General features: G+C 39.9%; 1 protein-coding gene and 1 long non-coding RNA gene across 10 annotated transcripts in view; one reads left to right on the forward strand and one right to left on the reverse strand.

Annotated features, from left to right (window-relative positions):
- The window catches only part of LOC103796261 (uncharacterized), a 175,913-nt gene extending 167,053 nt beyond the window's left edge, over positions 1 to 8,860 (forward strand). The window contains exon 3 of the long non-coding RNA XR_013523361.1: positions 3,829 to 8,860. This is a non-coding gene — a long non-coding RNA (uncharacterized LOC103796261). The remainder of the gene's footprint in view (positions 1 to 3,828) is intronic.
- Positions 461 to 25,531, reverse strand: part of BDNF (brain derived neurotrophic factor) — a 66,222-nt gene continuing 41,151 nt past the window's right edge. For 8 of the 9 annotated variants that reach the window (XM_035262277.2, XM_035262280.2, XM_035262279.3 and 5 more), the window contains exon 2: positions 461 to 4,176. In XM_035262277.2, coding sequence (XP_035118168.1) covers positions 3,409 to 4,176 — 768 coding nt within the window. In that variant the 3' untranslated portion in view covers positions 461 to 3,408. Of the gene's footprint in view, positions 4,177 to 19,590; positions 20,326 to 25,531 lie in introns of those variants that run through there. The other variant, XM_009007854.5, reaches the window with a different exon arrangement.

A 25,531-nucleotide genomic window follows, 5' to 3' on the forward strand; every position in this document is an offset into this window, starting at 1 on the left:
CAAATATTGAATTTCCTTTTTTTTTTCAGTAGTTGACTTTCTAAATTTGGGCCAATTTATTCCATTATCCCTAGGTAAACCCACTTTGATTTTTTTGACAGTTATTTTATAATCAAATGGAGCCAGCCAGCCGTGATTCGTGGATCCCGATGTTGCTAGGTTACGTGGTTTGGTATAAGATGAAAGTATATCACTTCAGAGGGGTAAAACTTCCAAGTGTCCGAGAAAACGACACTCCTGTCTTCCACCATGGAAGACAGACCGAATCCTCTAACTCCTCAGAAGCTCACAGACTGCAGGATTGGCCTCCCAGGCTTTCAAATAAGTATCCTCTCTGGAGGGCTGTTTAGTTGCTAAAACTAGTCAGATTAGTCTTAAAGCAAGGAACACACGTATTTATAATAAAACACGTTTTCATGTTTGTTTTACAGTAAAGAGAAAAAAACCCAGAACCCCCAGATTTTATGTACTTTGAAAATATATTTAAAAACATTAAAAATTCTATATTTAAAACATATATTATATGTTAATTAGTACACTTAAATAGAACTTGTATTTACAATAGGCTTCTGATGCGATTAAGTTTTAATGCCAATTTTTTCAATAACATAATTATATAAATATACTAAAATACAATAAATATTTTTTTGTTTTACATGGTGAATAATATCTTTATCATAGAGAGAACAAGGCCACAGACATTTACTTACATTTTCAATGGGAATCACCATAAAAAAGCAACAGGCCTGCTGCCATGCATGAAACACTTCTGCCACAAAGAGACCACAGCAAGACTTTAAAACAAAACAAAACAAGAACAAACAGCAACAGAGAGAGATTTTAACAGAATACATCTTAGGTCAACATCATAAACCACCAAGCATGTGACTGTGATGTATCTTATTGGGTAAGAGAGCCACTGACCACACAATTGCTGGATGTGTCTCCCATGAACCACTTAACAGATCTGGCCCTTGCATCCTTTAAGACTGTGATGGGGACTTTTTGTTCGTTTTAAATTTGTCCCTCAAAAGGAAGCTGCATAAAGTTAACATACAGCAGATATTCCAAGCATTCCTTACATATGAAAAATAATTACAAAGATAATATTTTCAAACAACACAAAACAAACCTAAGCTACATAGTCTTTCTTCTTTCAAAGACAGGTATTCAGATGGTACTGTGAAAGACAGGCTAGCTCTAAATGAAAGACTGAACAAATTGAAATTCTTTGCTGATAGTATCTTCATTCCTGGGTCGTAGTGAACATCCTCTTTTGCTTATCCCTCACCCTACTAAGATGCAGCAATTGCCTGGGCTTTCTGATACTCAAGGACGCTGGTCCGAGTGGTGATCACTAACATTTTCAGGTGTGAAATGGGTCGAATGGGCTTAGAGCACTAGTTTTCACTGGGGTCCATTTTTCCAAGAACCACTATTCCAGTCTCCCAACTTGACTTCTAACCCAACATGGCAGAGGTGAGAAAGGGACCCCCTCCATGAACAGACAGGATGGGCAGAAGGTTGCTGTGGCCTTCACTGGGGAGCAAAATTTTGTCAGCTCTGTCCTGCCCTCTTCCATTGAGCAAGGCACCTTCAGGTCTTGGTGTTCTGAATGTCCAATACCTTCCTGAAGTCTTGTCTCAGGTCAAGATTTCCTATGGGCCCCCTTGATCATTCAGCCTGAGTTTGGGGTTTCTTTTCCTGTTCTCTTTCCCCTTACCAAAAGTCCTAAAAGATAAACCCTGGTTTCCTCAACTGTAATTTCAAAGCAGTAAGTGTTCATGTAGCAAACATCTTCTATCTCATTGTATCAATCATGATCACAAATGCCACATTTGGCTCTGAACCTGTTCCAGGCTAATCCAATTTTATGCAAAATTATCCAGAGGTGGGATGGAGGGCATAAGTCAGCTTGAGTGTGGTTCTCCAGTGGAGAACCTCTTGAGCACAGTTAGATAATGTAGGCACTTAAAGCACGAGGTCCAAGCAGCTTGACACATGTCATTCCAGAGCCACCTCTGAAGGGTCCTTCAGAGGCCTTCCTTTTGGAATGTCTCAAATACCATGCCCCACCTCCACCTAGGCCTTGGGATGGCCACTCAGAAATTCCTCCTGCACTGCCGGTAAATGCTATGTCAGCTCCACATAGCCTCCATATGGCTGTTCAGTCTCATGTCACTGGCAATGTGGATTCCTGTTCTGATCTAGGTGTTTCTGGGTTCATACAGGGCTCTCCCTTTTGCTTGCAAGGTATTGCAAGACATTGTTAAGCCTTAACCATGAGTTTTTTAAGCTTTACCGTGATTTACCCAAATGTTTTCCCCTTATAAAAAATAATCTTCGTTTTGGGGTTATTTTTTGTTTTCTTTTCTAAAAAAAAATCACTATTCTCCATGCTTATATGAGTGTCATGATGTGACACAATGTGTTCACTTGTTAACAGCAGTGGTAAAATATTTCAGAGCGTGCAACTGATTTTTCTTCTTTAAAACAAAACAAAGAGGAGACCAGAGGGGGAGGGAGGGAAAGAATGTGCTCTGAGCAAACATAGGTCCTTCCATCAAAAGCAGCTTACTCTGACCAACGCCCAAAGAATGAGCGGGGGCCTGGGAGGTGCATCACGGGATGTGGAGTGTGAGCATTTTTTTTTTGTTCGGTTTCCTTAATTTTTATTCACTTTCCAGTCATCTGATTGATATTGCAAACATCTTCACAACATACAAATATATATTTTATCAACGAGAATACATATTGAAGGAATTCTTTCCCCGTCCCTACTCCCTGTGGGAACTTAAACAAAACAAAACAAAACAAAACAAAAACACAAAACAAACAAAAATATACCCCTCCCATCCCCTATCCCTTAAGCCAGTAAAGCAATGACAACAGCACCTTGACACTGTTTTAATTCCAACGCCATCAGAAGTTAAAAGCAGTAAAACAGATGATATAGTACTAACAAGAACGAAGATACTTACTGTCTAAAATGTAAACGGACTGTTTTGGTTCAAATTTTTGGTGTGTGTGTGTGTGTGTGTGTGTGTGTGTGTATGTTTTGTCTGTTTTCTGAAAGAGGACAGTTTATTATCAATTCACAATTAAAGCAGCATGCAATTTATTATTTTTTTAAACTTTTTATGTTTTCAATTCTTGGCAACGGCAACAAACCACAACATTATCAAGGAATGTAATGCAGACTTTTTTAAAGTTGTGCGCAAATGACTGTTTCCCTTCTGGTCATGGACATGTCCAATAAATAGATTGTAGAACCACTGTACTGTATAAACTTCATTTATACATGCAGTTCATAAAATTATTTTTTTCTTAACTGAATAATTTACCCTGTTATGTATATATACAAATAGATAATTTTTGTCTCAATATAATCTATACAACATAAATCCACTATCTTCCCCTTTTAATGGTCAATGTACATACACAAGAAGTGTCTATCCTTATGAATCGCCAACCAATTCTCTTTTTGCTATCCATGGTAAGGGCCCGCACGTACGACTGGGTAGTTCGGCACTGGGAGTTCCAATGCCTTTTGTCTATGCCCCTGCAGCCTTCTTTTGTGTAACCCATGGGATTGCACTTGGTCTCGTAGAAGTATTGCTTCAGTTGGCCTTTCGATACAGGGACCTTTTCAAGGACTGTGACCGTCCCGCCCGACATGTCCACTGCAGTCTTTTTGTCTGCCGCCGTTACCCACTCACTAATACTGTCACACACGCTCAGCTCCCCTCGGCGGGCAGGGTCAGAGTGGCGCCGGACCCTCATGGACATGTTTGCAGCATCCAGGTAATTTTTGTATTCCTCCAGCAGAAAGAGAAGAGGAGGCTCCAAAGGCACTTGACTACTGAGCATCACCCTGGACGTGTACAAGTCTGCGTCCTTATTGTTTTCTTCATGGGGTCGAACTTTCTGGTCCTCATCCAACAGCTCTTCTATCACATGTTCGAAAGTGTCAGCCAATGACGATGTCAGGCTTCTTGAACCTGCCTTGGGCCCATTCACACTCTCCAGAGTCCCATGGGTCCGCACACCTGGGTAGGCCAAGCCACCTTGTCCTCGGATGTTTGCTTCTTTCATGGGGGCAGCCTTCATGCAACCGAAGTATGAAATAACCATAGTAAGGAAAAGGATGGTCATCACTCTTCTCACCTGGTGGAACTATAGGGAGAAAGCAGAAACAAGACAGAAAACTGGTCAGGGCTTTCTTTCAATGGGATGCCATGTGGCCCATCTGATTGTAATTCCAGGCTATTCTGCAGGGTCAAGGTTTTTTTTATGTCTTGGTGATAAACTCCAGCTGCACCAGACACAAATCAATGTCAGTAGTGTGCTGTATGTGCTATAATATAAACCAGAGATGTGCAGTGTTTCCCTCAAGATCTAGCATATAAACCTGAGATTAGATGGCTTCTAAGCAAGTGTAAAAATTGTGGCTTCAAGTTCTCCTTCCTCCCACTTCAGCAGCTTTGTAAGCTTAATTTTTAATGATGTCTACTCATGCTGTCACAAGAAACACAAAATCAGAAACGTTACTAAGCAACAATTGCAAGTGTAATAGTAATTTTTTTCAAGTTAGCAACATGGTCCTTTGCAGGAATGTGTGACAGGAACAGCAGTGGCCTGAGGGGTCTGATGGGCATTTCTAGCTATGTGATGTCTAGGCATGAATAGCACAATAAAACAGCAGTTGGGAGCTATAAGGAGCCTTTAAACTGACTTTTTTCCCCTCTTCCCACAGAGATACTCTATTATAGTAAAGAACAAAGATAATTTCATTGAGCCATCCTGTTTTACAGATAAGGAAACCAAAGGCCATGGAAGACTTGCCTCATGTTATGAAGAAAGGTTATGTTAGAACTCATGGCTCCCAATTCCACTGTTCTTTCTTCTACACCTGGGTGGTCACAACTGAAAATGTTTTGCTTATTTCTAAACAGAAATCATTTTCAACATGTTCATTTTAATGATGTGTCTATGCCTGGGGCTGATATCATGAAAACAATGTGTCTGCTAAAGAGAAAACTGAAAAAGTCAACATTGAGAAGGCATTTAAGTCAATTTCAAATGCTTCCCATATGTAGACTCCACTTTATCTCCTCCTCAAATTCTTTAAAACCCTTCACTCCTTGGCTTTTTCTGGCTAATGCACACATCTAGTTGAGAAAGCTCCTTTTCCTTTTACTGGAGATGTGGTCCTCTGTGTGTGCGTGTGTGTGTGCGCACACGTGCATGTGCACACTCCAAGTTTATCCTACTTTTAAAAAACTGAGTAGTATTTTACACATTTTGGAATAGGCAGCTAGTGTTCTTTTTCTGCTTTTGAAGTTTCCTGGGAAGTCCCTTAAAAGCATACCACAAAATTAATCTTTTCCTGTTTGCCAGAGGGTTGCTCTACTCTAAATTTGGCTCTACATCTACAAGCATGCTCTAGGAAGCCAATTAAAATGGATGAACAAGCAAAATGAAAACGTACCTACAGACCAACCCAAGGTTACCGTCAGGTGGTGAAGGACTTCAGAATCACTTACCTGAAGTATTGTGTTCCTCAGCAGCAAAGAGTAGCATCCCCAGCCCTGACACTAATTTTATTCCTACTTCTCAGTTCTGAGACATGGACTTACACAAAGACACATACATGCAATGGCCATCATGTTATTCAAGTAAGTAAGAAAAGGAACTATGTTTCTGCCCATAAAGTTTTACTGAATGCAAAGACAACCGACCTCCAGTCAATAAGTCAGAATGTGGAAACGGCTGAAAACGCTGATATTGAAAAGCAAATGTTCTCCACTTTCGTAAGAAATAACATTGTCAACCACTAAGAGATTTTATTACCATCCCTTGTTTAATTTCTTTTAGATTTACTCTCACTTTGTGCGAATAGCAAACATGCTTAGGACTGCTTAGATTGCACAACGGTCTCAGATTAGGAAGTGCAAATTGGTTTGAATAAAATACAGATGTCTATTCTGCTAATAACTAAATCTTTGTGAATGTTCTGAGTCCTGCACCATCAAAGAAATAGATCCTCCATGGGGTTTCTATTTCTGGCAGATGGTACTCACACCAATGAATGAAAAAGCTTTCTCCTAATATTCCCAGTCCAAATAAAAACATCCCAAGGGATACTTCTTATATAGGTTAATGAAAGATTGCAAATTTGGAATACTTTAGCCAACTATGTCACACTGGTAGAGACTTTCTGTGATCAGCAATCTTTTAATACCATATTTAATCAAATCTAAGATACCACCATTGTGAAACATAACATTTCGTATATCACTAAGAAGGCAAAAATGCAGCCTGGGTGACAAGAGTGAAATTCTGTCTCAAAAAAAAAAAAGATTAATGAACTATAGTTAATTTAATACCTATTTACTAAGTGCCCCCACTAACTATTCAAAAATGGCCCAAAGTACTGAGGCATCTTAACTGCTGGAAAATTGTTATCACCACTACAGTAATGAGTCCTTGAATGATACCTTTTTCTATACTTGACTTCTACTTGACTCTGCCTTTCATTGGTCTTATCTTTCTATTAATAATTGTTTTATCAGAAAAATAATTAATACTTTATATGTTCTTTTCTCAGTTCCACAAGCAGATATTTTAGAGGAAATACTGGCATGTGAGGAAATTTACTTGGCTTTCATTCTGAAGCCCAAACATGGGCATTCCTCAAGCTGAGCATCTGCATAGAATTGGGAACAAAATGGTGACAAAGTCCAACCCCACATTGCAAGCCCTGCTCTCTGACTGGCACTTCGGAAATTCTAACTGCCTACTCACTCACAAGGCCTTAAAGTCCAGTGGATGTAACACTAAACTCAATACTTTTTGTCAGAACAGTGATATCTTCGACCTTTTCTGTTTCTAACAATGGTTTCCTGATATTATGGACAATCCAGGCATAGGACAGAAACCCTGGAATCAAGTTTGACAATCTATTTCCTGTATAGCCTTCCAATCTAGTCAATGAAGATGTCCTGTTAATTTTCCCTTTAAAATATTTCTCCTGGCCATCCCTTTTTATCTATCCCACTGCCACCATCTTGGCTCAGACCCTCACCACCTCATTTTGTGACCACAATGTCCCTATGCTGTATCAGACATTCTTTCTGCTCCATTCAACTCTGATGGCCTCTTCCTGAATAACCACTCTCATAGTATTATTCTCTGACACAAAAACTTGCAATGGTTTTTTGTTCTATCTTCTCAAATCTAATGTCTTCTATATGATATTCAACACTCCAAAAAATCTGCACTCACCCTTCTTAGCTAACTTTCTCATATTACTCGATGCTTTGTCACTTCTGCTCTCATCAGGGTGGAGTCCTTGGAGCTCCATACACATGACTGCCTCCTGACTTGTTCCATTCCTCTGGCAAACTTCTTTTTCCCTCTCGCTCGCTGCTTAAATCTTGCTTATCCTTCATGATCCGGTTGAAGCATCAAATTACGCATGTCCCCTTCTCTAATTACTCCAGCATACACTGACTTCCTTCCCTAAAATTCCACATTACATCTTATGTAGTACTTGATTCTCTTCTCACTTGTTTTGTATTGCCAAGATGGAGTCTTGCTGTGTCACCCAGTTTGGAGTGCAGTGGCACAATCTTGGCTAACTGCAACCTCCGCCTCCCAGGTTCAAGCAATTCTCCTGCCTCAATCACCCAAGTAGCTAGGATTACAGGTGCCTGCCACCATGTCCAGATAATTTTTGTATTTTTAGTAGAGATGGGTTTTCACCATGTTGGCCAGGCTGGCCTATTCACTTGTTAATTGTTAACCATATTTGCTCATTCTGGTTAGCCTTCATCTGGAAGGTAAGTTCTTTGAGGAAACGGATCAGGTCTCAGCCCCCATAATGCTTAACACAGAAAAATGTAATAGCAGTACTCAGTAAAAACTTACTGATGCGTAAACTAAGAGAAAAGAGAGTTTGGATATAATTTTCATAAGAAGCCTTTCATTTGGAATGATCGGTGAACTCACTGAAATTCTTAGGTAAATACAGGCTGTGCTAGCCCCAAATTATAAATTCTAAGGCAGCGGTCCCAACCTTTTTGGTACCAGGAACTAGTTTTGTGGAAGACAATTTTTCCACGGTCTGTGAGTAGCAGGAGGGATGGTTTTGGTATAAAACTGTTCCACCATAGATCATCGGTTACATTCTCATAAGGATTTGGACTCTCACAAGGAGCACACAACCTAGATCCCTTGCATGTGCAGTTCACAATAGGGCTCATGCTCCTATGAGAATCTAACACCGCTGCTGATCTGAAAGGAGACAGAGCTCAGATGGCAATGCTTGCTCACCCGCCACTCACTTCCTACTGTGCAGCCTGGTTCTTAACAGGCCATGGACTAGTAACAGCCCATGGTCTGGGGGTTAGGGACCCCTGCTCTAAGGAATTTGACAGATGGCAGTTATCAGCCACAAGCAACTTCTTGAGTTCCTCTAATGGGGTAAAACTTGACTTGAATAATTAAAAACCAAATAACACTATCGCATACTAACTGTCCTACTATTTCCTTTGTAGCTCTGTTTCTAACAGATCAGTAAGAGATTTGGGAAGGAGTCAGTAATAATAATAACAATAATAGCAAAATTTATAGTTTTCAGCCTTTTAACTTCCTGTTTCTTATTCTGCTAAGGTTTCAATAAGTAACCTTATATACTGTATTGGGAAATCATAAAAGAGTAAATAAGAGCTTCAAGGACAATTCTTCATTTTCAGCCTTCAGATGAGTCTTTATCACACATAAGATAAAGAGGCTGTGCAATATTGCTAAGTAGATTATGTATTTATTTACACTTAATAAATTCATTGATGTTGTCTAATTCTGCTTTAAGGCTTACAACCATTAATTCAACCACATCTATAAAATGCTAGGAAGGCTTTCTTAGCCCCACTCTCAGGAAATTCAATATAGTACATAGAACTAAAAAGAAAATGAATGAAGTAGATATCAAGTTTATCTTAAGCATGACTCACAAGTCTTAGACATTCCACTGAAAGAATGTCCACGACAACATGCTGTTTTACTCTTGCTGTAGTCATAACTTGGATTTGTCTAAGAGACTACAGAACATTCACAGGCATCATCTAATTTGATTTTTATAAGGAAACAGGATGGGTATTATTATCCCCATTACGTAGATGTGGCAATTATGCTTCAGAGACGTTAGGTAAACTGTTAAATGCCATAAAGCTAATAGGTTACCTGTCTCCTCAACCAAGCTTTTACCATCAGGACGTGCTGCCAGTTTTAGAATATCAACCAAAGAGAAGAGAGTGGCTATGACAATGGAGGAGCTTACAAAATGTGGACACAGTTTCTGCAGCTATGTGTGTCCTGGAGCCCAACTAATTCTAAAGGGAGCGCCATTAAGATACTACTTCGTAGGATTGGATTAATCATGACCAACATGCTTCAGCTTTAAGGCTTGATTATTTCAGTGGATGAAATTTCAGACAATGTGGTCTTTTTCTAAGAGAAAGCATTGCAAAAATTTTAGCATGTTAAAACTAAATTTCTATGGCCAAAGCTGGGAAAACAAACAACAGTACAGATAATTCAGGCATATGTAATAATAATTTAAAAAAGAAAAGTCTTGTTTGTCCCCTTTTGGTTTTACCTATGAGTGTGTAATCACAGAGAATACAGTTTAAACATATGGCTGCTCATTTTAGACAGTCTATAGAGATAATGGTAATGCTGAAGAAGTTATTAATATTTGGTTCCTAACATATATGATGCAAACCTATTAAGAGTTGGCCTTAATGAAATTTTGCAAATCAATATTTAAAAATATTTAATTTGCATCCAGTTCACTACATCCATATGTTAGACTTCCTTTTGTTCATTCATTAATCATACATGAAGTCTACTTTCCAGTCTTATAGTCTAGGAGGGAGGTAGGACATATATAACACATAACTGGAATATAAAGGTACAAATGACCCAGAAAAGGTACAGATAAAATTCTTTAAAGAGAAAGAAGTCACTTCCAGTTAGGGAATAAGGGAATGCATTGTCAAGAAGGTTGCAAAGGGCCAGGTGCAGTAGCTCGCACTTGTAATTTCAATACTTTGGGAGGCCGAGGCAGGAGGATCACTTGAGTCCAGGAATTCAAGATCAGCCTGGGCAATGTAGTGAGACCAGGTCTCTACAAAAACTTAAAAATTAAAAAAATTACTCAGATGTGGTGGTGCACACATGAGGTCCCAGCTACTTGAGAGGTTGAGGTGGGAGGATCACGGGAAGTTGAGGCTACAGTGAGCCATGATCATGTGACTGCACTCCAGCCTTGGGTGACAGAGAGACTCTGTCTCAAAAAAAAAAAAAAAAAAAAGATTGCAAAGAGTTTGAATGTACCCTACAGTTGGTGCATGGCAACTTGATGAATGGCAGGAAGGTGGGAAGGCATAAAGTAAACGTCTAGGGAGAAGAGTATAGAATGGGAACAGTGAAAAACAGGATTGAATGATTGCCGGATTTTGAGAGCCTCTGGGGGAATGCCAAGGAGTTCAGATGTTGCCTAAAGGCACCAAAGAGCCAATGAGAGTTTCTGAGCCTGGGAATGCTGCAGGAAGATCAGTTTACCGTCATGTGAAGGAAGACCTGAAAAACACGATAGACTAGAAGAAAGAAAGAAACTGACTGACTCTTAGTGACTATGGAGTTTTAAAAATAAATATTAAGTAGTTACTTAAATGTGGGGTTAAAGCCTGACTATATTTAATTAATTAATCCATTTACTTATTTAGTATAAGCTGAAGTGAGTTGCAAAAAGAAAAGTGGTGGAGAGAGCGTTCAGAGCTGAGTAGTCGTCTGGGTTGGCAGAAAGAACAAGATAGAGAAAAACAGAGGAGAGGCGGAACTACAAACTGATTCCAATTATAATTACAAAGAACTTTGATTACACTGCTAAGTACTTTTAATTCAAATATATCCAAACACTTTTCAAATATTAATTAATTAAGACTCAGAGGACCCTAGAGGTACAGGTAACTGTAATTATCCCCATTTGGTACAGGAGGAGAGAGGACCAGAGTTTTTAGTCAACTCATTTACTCACTGCGGTTCCCCTGACAGAACAGGTTCAGAACCCCAGATTCCAAAGGAAAGTAGGCCTTAAACAACAAGGACTGGTTTGTTCCATTCCTCTATATAACTTCCACATTATTTTCCCATCATATAATGTATTGCTTAGCCAAGAAGACTAAGCAAACAAACAAGAAAACACCACCTCAATAAAATCCATGCAGACAGAACTCAAAGAAAATAACCACTGAAACCCATAAATAAAATGGAAAAAAAGTAATGGTCATTACAGATACTCACCTACTTATCCAGATGGCCATTCAAGCGAAATTAACAAATATTTTAGTAAATGATATCTGAAAATGCTTTGAAGGTACCTTTAAAAATAATAGTTTTTAGCCATAATGTAGCTTATGTCCAAGAACATCCAAATATGTGTCCTACAAAACACAGTCCTTCATACCACGGTACGCTCTGAGCCCCTCGTATGTCCGTGGTGTTGATTGATACTTGCAGACATCACTTAAACTCACTAAGTGTCAGATAAATTGCTGACTCTTAGTTCATACCTGAAGTGATATCTACGCATAACTACCATAAGAAAAAACAAGTATGATTTCCAGAATCATTAATTTGACAGATAAGTTTACATGCATCTTTGTTGGAAAGCATCAAAACGCTAATCCTCTGTTACTTCCCACTACACCCCTGCTCCCCATATCTGAAAAACAAGGATTTTTTTTTTTTATTGGCAGGTGTTCTACCTTTCTTCAAGAGTAAATTTTAATGCCTATGTTACAAAGACATTTGCTTTTGCTTGATAAGGAGCAAAGGATAAGGACTGACATTGGGCATTCTCCTCTGAATTACCACCTAGAACAATTTGCACAGTACCATGCACAAACTAGGTACTCAACTCTGTTTGTGTTAGAAATATTTGTGCAGTATTTAGGGAGGTACAATTAAATGAAGAGCAGTAAGTCTAAAGGTAAATTGAAATTAAGTCATGAATTTTGGAATGAAGGATAAAAAATGCCTGGCACAAAGGCCAGAACTGGGCAGAGAGCATCATATCTGGCCTCCTGACCCCAGGCACTTAGTGCTTCTATCGAGAGAAAGGAGTTACTTCCAGTTAGGGAATAAAAGAATGCATTGCCAAGAAGGTTATAAAGGGCCAGATGCAGTGGCTCACACTTGTAATCCCAACACTTTGGGAGGCTGAGGTAGGAGGATCACTAGAGCCCAAGAATTACAGACCAGCCTGTGCAGCAAAGTGAGACCATGTCCCTACAAAAACTTAAAAATTAAAAAAGTAGGCATGGTGGTGCACACCTATAGTACCAGCTATTTGGGAGGCTGAGGTGGGAGGATTACTTGAGACTAAGAAGTTGAGGCTACAGTGACTGATCATGCCACTGAACTCCAGTGGGTGACAGAGACACTATTGCCCTAAGAAAACAACTGTTTTGCTGTAACCAGTGAAGGCTCCCTGAAAGCCAGAGCCACCCAGAACTCACAGTCACATCGAACCTTGCCCTCATCTTCTGCTTTCTTGTCACAGAGCAATACTGCCTTCATAGCACGTCTCCAATCTATAACAAGGAATTCTTGGCATCAAGCACACTCAAGTCACTTGCATAGAAAATGAGGTCATCTGAAATTTTTTTTTTTTTTTTGAGACGGAGTTTTGGTCTTGTTACCCAGGCTGGAGTGCAATGGCGCGATCTCGGCTCGCCACAACCTCCACCTCCTGGGTTCAGGCAATTCTCCTGCCTCAGCCTCCTGAGTAGCTGGGATTACAGGCACGTGCCACCATGCCCAGCTAATTTTTTGTATTTTTAGTAGAGATGGGGTTTCACCATGTTGACCAGGATGGTCTCCATCTCTTGACCTCGGCCTCCCAAAGTGCTGGGATTACAGGCATGAGCTACCGCGCCCGGCCCAATACTTTTAAAGATTATTTTTTAAAACAACAGATTTTCATTTATGGGACCCAAATGGCAGTTGACACTCCATGTAAAAGTTTAACTTCTTCAGGAGCCGGTGGGATCGGACCAAAAGCCCCACCAACGGACCGAGGGTTCAAGGGGAGGGACACAGACCAGGAACCTGAGCTAGGTTAAAGACGCCCAGGCCTGGAGCCCTGTCGCAGGTGCCCCCGGCCAGAGATGTGGTAGGAGGGGCGCGTGCGAGAAGCCCCTTCCTCTGCGCTGCCAACCCGCCACCCAGCCCATGGCGAACCCCGGCCTAGGGCTACTTTTGGTTCTGGGACTGCCGCTCCTGCTGGCCCGCTGGGGCTGAGCATGGAGCCAAACATCGACCCCTTCTGCAAATGAGAGTAGCACTATTTTGCTTATACACACCAGCCCCAGCTCCAGCTCCCATGGCGCCCTGTCTCAGGGGGCCATCACTGCTATCATCGTGGTCTTCTCCTTGCTCCTGGCAGTGGGGCTGGCACTGTTGGTGTGGAAGCTTTGAGATACCGGCCCAACAGCAAGGAGCAGGTGGGTGCCTGTGTGCCACCGACCCCCAACTCATGTTGCTGCCGGAGGAGTGGCTCATCTGAACGCTGGGGCCTGCTGCAGCCACTAACACTGCCGAGGAATGCTGGGTGCTCGCATGTACACCGCAGCTGCCACCAAGACATCAGCCTCTAATGGCTCAGCAGGACTTTGGGGGAAAGGCTGGGGGCACCCACCTGGCGGGCTCTCTGTAGCATGCTGCCTCTGCTTGGCTGTGCCGCAGCTCAGGGTGCTGGGGCTTGGGACCCATTTCCCTGCTTGCGGAACCAACTTTTCTCTGCGTGTCCTACAGGCCCCACAACCCTCTCTCCTTTCTTTCAGTTCTCTCATGCTGCTAAGGCCCGGGCCCCTCAGGACTCCAAGGAGATGGTGCAGGGCTGCCTGCCCATCTAGGTCCCCTCTCCTGTATCTGTCTCCCTTCATTGCTGTGTGACCTTGGGGAAAAGGCAGTGCCCTCTCTGGGCAGTCAGATGCACCCAGTACTTAAGAATAGCAGGGAAAAAAGTGCTTCAAAGACTCCGCCCCTGAGGTCAAAGAAGGATGAGGGTATTCACTAATATCCATGATCAACATAAATGCAAAAATCTTCAATAAAATACTGGCAAACTGATTGCAACAGCACATCAAAAACCTTATCCATCACGATCAAGTAGGCTTCACCCCAGGGATGGAAGGCTGGTTCAACATTCGCAACTCTATCAACGTAATTCACCACATAAACAGAACCAAAGACAAAAACCACATGATTATCTCAATAGATGTAGAGAAGGCCTTCAACAAAATTCAGCAGCCCTTTATGCTAAAAACTCTCAATAAACTCGGTACTCATGGAACGTATCTCAAAATAATAAAAGCTATTTACGACAAACCAGCAGCCAATAAATATCATACTGAATGGGCAAAAACTGGAAGCATTCGCTTTGAAATGTGGCACTAGACAGGGATGCCCTCTTTCACCACTCCTATTCAATACAGTATTGGAAGATCTAGCCAGAGCAATCAGGCAAGAAAAAGAAATAAAAGGTATTCAATTAGAAAAGGAGGAAGTCAAATTGTCTATTTGCAGATGACATGACTGTATATCTAGAAGACCCCATCACCTTAGCCCAAAATCTCCTGAAACTGATAAGCAACTTCAGCAAAATCTGAGGATACAAATCAATGTGCAAAAATCACAAGCATTCCTATACACCAATAACAGACTTAAAGAGAGCCAAATCAAGAATTAACTGCCATTCACAATTGCTACAAAGAGAATAAAATACCTAGGAATACAACTAACAAAGAATGTAAAGGACCTCTCCAAGGAGAACTATAAACCACTGCTCAACAAAATAAGAGAGGACACAAACAGATAGAGAAACACTCCATGCTCATGGGTAGAAAGAATGAATATCATGAAAATGGCCATACTGCCCAAAGTAATTTATAGATTCAACACTATCACCATCAAGCTATCAATGACCTTCTTCACAGAACTGGAAAAAACCACCTTAAATTTCATATGGAAACAAAAGAGAGCCTGCATAGCCAAGTCAATTCTAAGCAAAAAGAACAAAGCTGGAGGCATCACACTGCCGGACTTCAAACTATACTACAAGGCTACAGTAATCAAAACAGCATGGTACTGGTACCAAAACAGAGACATAGACCAATGAAACAGAACCCAGGCCTCGGAGGCAACGTCACCCATCTACAACCATCTGATCTTTGACCAACCTGACAAAAACAAGCAATGGGGAAAGGATTCTCTGTTTAATAAATGGTGTTGGAAAAACTGGCTAGCAGTGTGCAGAAAGCAGAAACTGGACCCCCTTTCTGACACCTTACACTAAAGTTAACTCCAGATGGATTAAAGACTTAAACATAAAACTTAACACCATGAAAACAGTAGAACAAAACCTAGGCAAAACCATTCAGGACATAGACATAGGCAAGGACTTCATGACTAAAACACCAAAAGCATTGGTAACAAAAGCCTAAATAGACAAATGGGATCTAATTAAACTCCAGAGCTTCTGCACAGCAAAAAAAAAAAAAAAAACAGAAACAAAAACAAAAAACAATCATTGGAGCGAACCAGCAACCAACAGAATGGGAAAAAAATTTTGCAATCTACGCATCTGACAAAGGGCTAATATCCAGAATCTACAAAGAACTAAAACAGATTTACAAGAAAAAAACAAACCCATTCAAAAGTGAAGGATATGAACACTTTTCAAAAGAAGACATATATGAGGCCAACAAACATGAAAAATGCTCATTATCACCAGTCATTAGAGAAATGCAAATCAAAACTACATTGAGATACCACCTCTCGTCAGTTAGAATGGCGATCATTAAAAAAATCTGGAGACAACAGATGCTGGAGAGGATGTGGAGAAATAGGAACACTTTTACAGTGTTGGTGGGAGTGTAAATTAGTTCAAACATTGTGAAGACACTGTGGCCATTCCTCAAGGACCTAGAAAGTCCATTTGACCCCGCAATCTCATTACTGGGTATATATCCAAAGGATTATAAATCGATCTATTATAAAGAAACATGTAAACAAATGTTCATTGCAGTACTGTTTAGCAAAGACTTGGAACCAACCCAAATGCCCATCAATGATAGACTGGACAGGGAAAATGTGGCATATATACACCATGGAATACTAAGCAACCATAAAAAATAATGAGTTTGTGTCCTTTGTAGGGACATGGATGAACCTGGAAACCATCACTCTCAGCAAACTGACACAAGAACAGAAAATCAAACACCACATGTTCTCACTCATAGGCGGGTGTTGAACAATAAGAACACATGGACACAGGGAGGGGAGGATCATACATGGAGGTCTGTGGTGGGGGAACTAGGGGAGGGACAGTGGAGGGTTGGGAGTTGGGGAGGGATAACATGGGGAGAAATGCCAGATATAGGTGGTGGGGAGGAAGGCAGCAAACCACATTGCCATGTATGTACCTATGCAATAATCCTTCATGTTCTGCACATGTACCCCAAAACCTAAAATGCAATAAAATATATATTTTAAAAAAGACATTATAGATGATAATTAACCAAAAAAAGAGATTATAGATGATAATAGGATTCTATTTTCTTTAGAATTTCAGGTGGGATCTGTTACAATTCACTAAAGTTAAGTTTAGATTTAACAACATTCTATCTACTATGTAATTGAAACCCATATAATATTTACCAAATTCCCATACATGGTAGACAGTAACATTAATTAAGAAGATAATTTCCAATTTGTTCCATGACGTTTCAGTGACCCACTCCGTAATAAAGAACCTGGAGACATTACCAAGTAAGCATCATATTTAATGAATTTACCATGAAATCATGTGAGAAAAATTTTCCTGATTAGGGATGATGACTCTGGAAATGGTGCATACAGAGCTAGAAAAACAAAGGTCATTGTAACTCAGGCATTTAAATTGTACTTAAATGTATCGACTTTTGAATTTAGAGAACATTTTCAAGTATGAAATTGATTTTATTCAACCTAAAGTCTCAAACTTCAAGTGATTTTTCAGTGTTACGCTTATAAATTGTATATTAATGCAATTCAAATTTATTCCTAAAAATATTTCAACTAAAGGAGAAACTCATGGGGCCTGAGATTAGAGTTTTAGGAAATGTACATATGAGATAAACTTCCACAGGCTGAAATTAAGTGAAACCTTACTTCTCAGTGTTGAGATGGGTTAGCCATTTTCACATAATGTAGAAGCTTCTAAGAAATGCAAAATCTCAACTTCCCCTCCCTCATTCCACCTACCCCACTCAATCAGATCCTGCATTTCAATAAGATTTATTTAGTACAATAACTTCTTTACTTATCAAAGTTTAGAAGCACTAGACTAAATGATAAAGAGAAAAGAAGCTGCTTAGGATAAGGAAATAAAAGGTTAAAGTCAACTTAAGTATTAGGATACTTTCTTAGCATGTCATGGGGTTACCTGTCATCTTTCCTCTTTGGTTCCATTTATTTTATGGGGACATTTATGTGGAAAAATGCCTTTGCTTTTGTAATGGTATTAAATAAAGTCTGCACTCTTTTTATGTCAACTAATTTTTCCACTATTGTTATTATGTTACAAAGTACAAGCTACTTATAAACATGATTGGTTCAATGAGAACTTTTAGAGTATTGATAACCTAAATGTGGACATCTACATAATCATTAATTTTTACCACAATGCTATAAGGCAATATAAGCACAATTAGCCTCTGTGATCCCTGAACATAGCCTAATATCATTCACTCAATCAGCATCATACTGGAAATGATATGACCAATTATGGCAGGTAGTAGATGTCCAGTCACACTGGTATTACTTTTAGCCAGATGTCTCTTGTCCTTGTGAGTTCTTTTGGTCCTAAATGGTGAAATAGCAACAGAGCGAACCAACTCACCCACTCAAGGCAGATTTCTTATTTCTAGACTCGTCCTGAAACCAACAGATCCAGATCTCTCCTACCAAATACCATGAAATTTAAAGAAACAAAACTTACGGAATAAAGCAGCAGCAGCAACAACAATGAAATCTTAAAACAGTAAATATAAGTATCAAGCATCGAAACCCCCTCTCCAAACAATATCTCTCTTCTTCAATAAGGTTCCCAGAAGGTAATTCAATTTTTTAGCTGGTGTCCAATATTTGGGATCATTTCATTCAAGACTGAAGTACTTAAAATGGTTTTTTTTAAAAGGAAAAAAGTTAGATTTCCAGAGAAAAGTAAAAATTTTTAAGTTGAACATTATGAGGGATTTGATGGGGGCAGCTTTGCCAAGTAGAACTGGAGACTGGTCCACTGTTTAGGCTTTTTACAAAAGACTGCAAAGATTGTTTGTTTCCATACACGAAGTCACCAAGTTCACGGGCCCAAAGGCAAATGACTTGCACTAGGAACCCGAATAGTGCTGCTGTTAAATCATTTGCAAATGGGTGGGGCTGAGATGACACAGAACCCTGTTTTCCCAGGTAGCATCTCAAGTATAGTTGATTGCACCTTCAGCCCCACAATGAAAAGTATAGTGTAAACACAGCTAAGGGACTGCCTCCTTCAAATTACATACAAGGCACACCTACTAACAGGAGATGTTGTGAAAGCCAGGTGGGGCTTTGTCTTTCAAGTCCCTACATCCAAAAATAAGCATGTTCTGTACCAAAAAAAAATAGAAAAGAAAAAAAAAAGAAAAGCAAGCAAGGGTGATGCAACTGCATTCATTGTCCCTAAGGGGAGAACAGGCAATAACTGTCAGACCCAAGGATAAACAGAATCCCCCTTTAAGAAAAGATGTTGGCATTATGTTAGGATTGGGCACATGCCAGGATGATCACACTTTTTTACAAAAGAGAGAAAGAGAAAGAAAGTTAAGACCCATTTGTCTTATTTCAATCACTTTCTTCAGAATTAACAACTTTAATCAACAGGTTGCTTTCAGAGTATTGCTGGACATCTTGACTCTCTGCCATGAAATGCTATGGGAATTCTGACAGTTGAGAGCCAACGCCCCACTAGACACCAGTGCTGCATAACCACACTTTTAATAGACCCCAGAGCTGTGGTGACAGCATGCCCTTCCCAGTTTTTCCACAGACGGTGCTCCTGAAATTTTCCATAGTCAGTGTATTCTTGTGGTTAATTAGTTATCTGAGCAATTTCCATTATAGAAAGAGTATCTGTACATAATTAAACCCATCTTAGGATCAAACTGCCAGGCTTCAATGCCATTAATTCAGAGGGCCAAAATGAAAATGAGATAATTATCACCTGATGAAGGGACCTCACTAGGTTAGATCCTATCTTCTGAAATACATAGAACATTAAATTTAAAAAAGCAAGAGAGTTGAAAACAGGTGAGGGAAGAAACTGGAAAGGTAAGTTGCCTCTAGAGACCAAGGAATAACACTCCTTTTCAAATTATTATCAAGAAATCTTGGGGGAAAGATAAAATTAGCAAGAGAAGGCTATTAGCTGTTACTCACCTTTATGAAACCATTTTCAGGGATCGGTTTGTTAAATTCCACTGAAACGCGGAGGCACACAGCACAGCCCTTCTTCTGGGATGCACAGTCATGCCATACAGAAGTGTGTGGGTAGACGCCAAAACATGTGTGGACCTGCAACCCTTCCTGTAGAAACTCAGCATTCTGAGCAGTAACAAGGATTAACCTTGTGTGCTCATGGAGAAAACTGGTGGCTCCACACATCCAGTTGTCCTTCGGGTTATTTTTGCATCCAACTTTATAATTTCTTTTAATTACTTACTGTAAAGCACAGGAAAGTGCTCATTACTTGTAGCTTAATGCAAGTGGAAAAATAATTGAATATGTTCTCCTAGCCACTGCTCTACCCCAGCTCCCAGCTCTTCTGAAGTGTCACTGTTCATCTCAACAGCATGCGTAAGGCAGTTTCCAGGCCCTGTGCATAATGAGCCATGTGGACCCTATTCAAGAAACTGGCGGTCCTCCAGAACTACTATAAAATATAAGGAAAATATTAACATCTTAGATGACAAAAGATCCATATGGCTGGCCAGAAAATATCCGCATCATTTAAGCCATTAGAATGCACCTATATGGAAACATTCGATTTGGCGGTACTGTGAATAACAGGACTGTGAGAACATCTGTTTGTCTCCACCCATTTTCACTAAACACTTATTCCTATAGAAGACATGCAAACTCAAATGCCAACATATTTCATCTAAGCATAGGACAGGGACTCCATTTATACAAAGTTGCTATAATAAATACAATATAGTATTTGTTGGTGATAGGATTTTGGAAAATGCTCTGGGCAGCTGGAAAAATAAAATGTTTCTCTTTGTATTAAACTTGATTTAAAAATAGCTAACATTTATTAATGGTGAGGTAGATCATTTGATTATTCACTATTTATAGCTGAGGAAACTGAGAGTTTCAGAGCATTGTGGTGGATTCCCTAAGATCACAAACCCACTATGTGGTGGACGGAATATGAACCAGTGCTGGCTTGCTATGCCTCTTTCCATATGGGGTCAGACATGGATGTGGTATCTTATAATGTGAGGGTGGTCTGCTTGGCAGAGATATCCCACAGACCCTGTGTGTCAGTTTCTTATTTATTTAAACAAAGCCCCATATGATCATTTCTGATAAGCAGTTTGTTTACACACCAATTCCACAGAGGTTAAATATAACCCTAATGTTTCTTTGTTGCTACTCTGTTCCCCGTATTGAATTATTACCACAAGGTACCGACCATACACACATACTTAATAGGGCATCGTGTCAAAACTATGCATGAAGGTCATTTGTTTGAGATGTCAGAACTTTTTCCCCTGAGAAGATCTCTTTGAGTATTGAAACAGAGCCACATGCTTTTCAGACCAGCAACCACAACTACCAAATACTCCTCTGTCAACTCTACTTGAGTAAGAATGCTTTCAATTAAGGCCTAAGTGTCAACAGGCCATTAAAAAAAATCATGGTGACATAAAATCTTTCTTTTTGGCACCCAAACAGAATCCCTTCAAAACCTGGTGGTCTGACACACTATGCTACGTGACTTGTGACCCATCCGTTTGTCATGTTCTTCGGGAATGTGGCTGAGGGGCTGAGATGTGACTTGAAAAGAAAGGTAGAGCAAGGTAATCTCAGATTATCAAAGAGTAGTTCAGACAACTAGTTCAGACCACAGAGACAGCAAAGCAGGTGGTCTGGCATGGATAGAGCATCAGACATTCACCGACTATGCCAACAAGAGCCATCGAGTCAAAACAGCCAAAAGAAGGAGGGTCATGGAATGGGTTCTCTCACACGGAACTGATGCCCAGAGGCTCTTGGCATGAATAACAAAGGCAAACAGACCCACAAGCCATACTGAGTTGATACAAAACTGATACCTGAGCTGACATCCCAAATGATGGCACAAAAGACAGAACACCTTGCTTCTGGTCATTGTCAGCTCTGGGAAGAGAGGAGACTTTTAGAGGAGCAGCTGCAAGGAGCCTGAAAACAAAACTGGAAATGTCTGTTGTGAAAGGCTTCACAGGTATTATTAACAAAAGAAATGTGTATTTGTCAATGGTGTGTTGGCTAGGTTTTGTCAGTCCATTCTTATGCCCAGGTATGGCCTCTTGTGTAGACCGGATACAGTCATCAATGCAACTGTTCAGGTGCGACTGTTCTATAAAGGGGAAGAGGAGTGGCTTTCCCCTGTAAAGTGACCCTGTCAAAATTCTATTAAAAAAAATGTCCATTTAAATTGAATGACCACTGTGCCCAGCTCCATTTACCACACTTTTCTATGCAGTGGAAATGAAGGGGATTTTTTTTTCCTGTCCTTAGAGAAAAATAAGACTGAGAATCAACCTTTTTAATGAGAATGGTAATATGTGAGGATGACCTGGAATATGTGCTTCTCAAAATGTGAAGACATTATCTAGGCCGTAAATCATGGTGTTTTTATATGATTCCCTATTTGCCTAATGCAGGAAACTACTTGGCAACCTTAAGGAAGAAGTCTAGCAATATTGCATCATAGTTCAATGTTTATATTGTACTTTGGAAGTTTAAATTTATCTTATCAAGTACCAATTATTTAATTACAAATGTTGGGGGAAATGCAAAATCATTCCTCAAAAAGCATCCTTTGAGTATGAAAGTTCCAAGCTTAGCAAGACAACCCTGTGATTTGGGATACATCTCTTGAACTCAGTTTCTGAAATTACGTTAATAGCTGAGAAAAGAGCATTGAAAGCCTGATAGACAGTGTGTTGTGGTGAAACAATTTGTTTATTTATCTTTTGGTTCTAAAAAACACTGTTGTGTTCTTCAGATCCAGCATTGCTAGTTAGGTGAATAATGAATGCATGTTCAGCTTTCTGCTATAGGAAATTCTGCAAGTAGCAACAGGAGTCCATTCCATGTATGTCACTGGAGCTGGTGCAAGCCCATGGTCATGGTGAGGCACTGTTTCCACTGGAACTAATCTGATACCTGCACCAGCTCTTGAACTGTGGAGTGTTCCCACTGCAAACTACAGATGAGGTAAAAGACTGTTCACCTCTTATGTCTTATCTCATCTCACACACTCTGTTTCATGAGGATATGGAGAAATAGGTATTCTCATACACTAGTGGTGGGAGTACAAACAATTCAAGCCCTTTGCAGAACAATTAGGCAATACCTATCAAAATTATCCATGATTTTTCCTGCTGACCCATCAATTCCACTTCGGGGAATAAATGACAGATATAGGTGCATATGTACAAAATGATATACATAAAAGGCTATTAATTGCAACAAGGTGTAAAATGCAAAACATACTAGAAATAGCTCCAATTTCCAACTATAGAAAAGTAGATAAACTATAACATGTACTTAGAATCCTTGCAACTGTAAAGTTATTTCCCCATATACTAAAGTGGAAAGCTCTCAGGAATATATTAGTAAGTGATAAAAACAAGGTATAGAATAGTGTATATATGGCTACTACCTTTTGTTTTAAAGATGGGGAAAAATAATAGCACATATTCATATTTACCTGTATCTATATAAAACACACTATCAAGGATGCACAAGAAACTAATACAAATGATCACCCTATAGATGGTATGTATTGGGGGATAGTGGGGTGAGCAAGGTGCAAGTATGGCAAGACTTCTCAATCTAAACTTCTGTTAAATTTTAATTTGATTTTTGAATAATGTAAAGTAACTATCAAATAATTAAGAATAATCCATAAAAAACATTTAATCTAGTGGCTTTACTTTTAGCACGAAACAATCTCCACCAAATCACCAAATCTCCACCAATCACTAAAACCAGATATTTACACCAGTTCCTTTGCTTGTTTTCCTGGCAGTGCCTACAATTAGGAAGTCCGGTGGGTGCCATCTCAATTCTGGAGATATTTCCCTAGAAGAAACTGATTCAAAGTGGGATAATTGGGTATGAAGAACAGTCCCTGGGACTTGGGGGCTGAAGATCTTGAGTTCTGGTCCTGCCTAACTCCCACTTTACATTAAGCTGACCCTATGAAACAGCTGATACATAACCATTTTTTTTTTTTACCAAGAAATTAGACAAATTCATGGGTGAACAAATTCAAAAACCATGCTGCCTCACCACTGTGACACGAGGACGACACATATACCCACCTTGCCTAACTCACAGTATCACACCAGGGATTGTCAACATACGGAAAAGAGCTTTATAAACTGTAAAGGTCAATTCCACACAGCAGCTGTGAGATACAACACAACCCTGAGGGGTGACCAAACAGGAGGGGAATAGGACCAAGTCCCAAAAGCATCTGAGATACTGAGATAGTGCCGAGGAATGAAATCTTCGAAAAGATGGAATCTAAACAAAAACAGAAAACAAGAGCAGGCTGTGTTGCAGTGGAGGATGGGTTAAATGACTCTACATATGGTCGTCTGCCACTGAATACACTGCAAATTCTGTATAACCTACTAAGGGAAACTAGGAAGATATATCTGGGAGCAAAGTGTAAAGATACTGATATGAACACAAATGTAAGATCAGTGTTGAATGATGGACACACAGAAGGATGGTTCTCAGTCCTTTCGAATGTGTAGTTGTTGGAAACATGTGTCTGTCATATACAGACAGGCCTCCAACTCACCTCCAAAATCAGATACAAACTTCAAATACTTTGAAAAGGCTCCCTAGAGGATCTTTTACCCCGAATGTAGAGACAAAATGAAGAACCACCCTTTAAGGGGAAAAAAACACACTCAAAAAACTTCTCATTTCCACATGTTAGTCATCTGGAAAACAGATCCTCCATTAAATGGATGGTCAAATCTGCACAACATTAAACTAAGTACACAAATTCAAGAGTTCCCTTCCTCACCCTCCTGAAATGAAACATTCCAATAGGATAGAAATAACCTCATGAGGAAGTTCAGTGAAGGTACTCCCGTTTGGCACTGCTATCCAGACACTGGGTTAGGAAACTAGTTATCTGAAACTCAGAAAAGGAAAGAACTATTTTGATTAGCTAAGGCCCCTGTGCAAAGCACCTAGTTTCATCTGGGTCTCAGTACTCTGACAGGTGTCATGCACTCCTGCACTACCTGTTAATGAAACGAGGGACTTTGACTTCAGGCCCCATGCTCAGCAGCCCTGAAGCCTCTTTGGGTCAGATATAATGTCCTCTCACTTCCAGCTTCATAGCCGACCATGTTTCCATACAGAAATTTCTCTAGCAGGCTTACTATCCTATGTTATCTTAAGTTGGGGCCTACTCTTACACAAGAGGCTTAAATTGCCTCTGAGTAAGAATTAAAGATATGTTATATTTTTGTGAATTTATTCATTCAGCAAAGTTTCTTAAGAAGGTACTGAGTTTGGATGTACTTTGCTTTAGGAAAATCATTTTCAAGGTTACTTCATGCAAAGTGGGAATAACTAACTTGGTAACTCAATAGATTATTTAAGTGATTACCCCAAGTTTAAACTGTCATTGAGTTTCAAGTATGACAAGAAAACCAGAGGCCCATGGAGGTGGCACATTCCCACCTGTCAATAGCCCTCAAGGGAAAAGCTTCAATATTACCCCAAATGGCCAACTTTGCATGGTTAATCATTTAGTTAGAGGATCACAAGATCAAAAACAATTCTTAAGAAAATATTTATGTGAACACAGGGACAATGAGCTGACACCTCCAAGGTGCATGTCAGGGGCAGAAATACAAGTTCCTGTTTCACCAGCAGAGCTCCAGTCACTCAGTTGAAGCTGAAAGTCAGAACCAGCTGTTTTTCTGTCATTCCCTCATTTGAAAAGAACCCAGCTATAGACCTTGTTTACTACATGAGAAAAAATTCTTAACAACCCACAAATAATTTTTACATTTCATTTTTGCCTCTGCTTCCTCCAGAGCTACAAAGGTCACCCAAATTTCTGTGGCGAGGT

Source organism: Callithrix jacchus, chromosome 10 (genome assembly GCF_049354715.1).
Source record: "Callithrix jacchus isolate 240 chromosome 10, calJac240_pri, whole genome shotgun sequence".
Taxonomy (NCBI): domain Eukaryota; kingdom Metazoa; phylum Chordata; class Mammalia; order Primates; family Cebidae; genus Callithrix; species Callithrix jacchus.